This window comes from Pyxicephalus adspersus, chromosome 12 (genome assembly GCF_032062135.1).
Source record: "Pyxicephalus adspersus chromosome 12, UCB_Pads_2.0, whole genome shotgun sequence".
In the NCBI taxonomy this organism is placed as follows: domain Eukaryota; kingdom Metazoa; phylum Chordata; class Amphibia; order Anura; family Pyxicephalidae; genus Pyxicephalus; species Pyxicephalus adspersus.
Genome location: NC_092869.1, coordinates 43465507 through 43466051, shown reverse-complemented (window position 1 = coordinate 43466051; position 545 = coordinate 43465507). Strand labels below are relative to the sequence as shown.

The following is a 545-nucleotide window of genomic DNA, read 5'->3' as shown; positions in this document are numbered from 1 at the left end:
ATCTTATCTACAATATTGTTTTATCATCTTCAGCAATTTCCAGAAAAGGCCAAAAGTAGAGTGAGCTACCATGGAGAACTTACCTGTCCTGACACCTCCCCCTCTCCTCTGACACCCACCACAGGTAAGTGACCATTCCAAACTGTGTAAGACAAAACCTGGTTGTGTTATGTAAAGAATGCTGAGGGATCAAGATACACCGGCCGGGTATTGTGGATTGATATTGTACAGGGAATATTATTGTGTTCCTGCTAACCTGAGAGAAGACGTTAGTGCCCCAGACCAACAACATCATTCACCCAAAATTTCCCAATCTTTTCACCAATGGAACCACTAAAATCAGGAACCCTGATTATTACCAGTTCATTGGTAGACAGTGGGAAGAATGTCCCTTACATTGGTGGCCATTGGGAAGAATGTCTCTTACATTGGTGGCCATTGGGAAGAATGTCTCTTACATTGGTGGCCATTGGGAAGAATGTCCCTTACATTGGTGACCATTGGGAAGAATGTCCCTTACATTTGTGGCCAGTGGGAAGAATGTC

The 545-nt window shown here is 43.7% G+C and overlaps 1 protein-coding gene across 1 annotated transcript in view; it reads left to right on the top strand.

Annotated features, from left to right (window-relative positions):
* The window catches only part of LOC140342720 (phospholipase B1, membrane-associated-like), a gene marked incomplete in the record, with an annotated part of 11958 nt that overhangs the window by 3261 nt on the left and 8152 nt on the right, over positions 1–545 (top strand). The window contains 1 exon segment of the mRNA XM_072429068.1: positions 34–124. Coding sequence (XP_072285169.1) covers positions 34–124 — 91 coding nt within the window.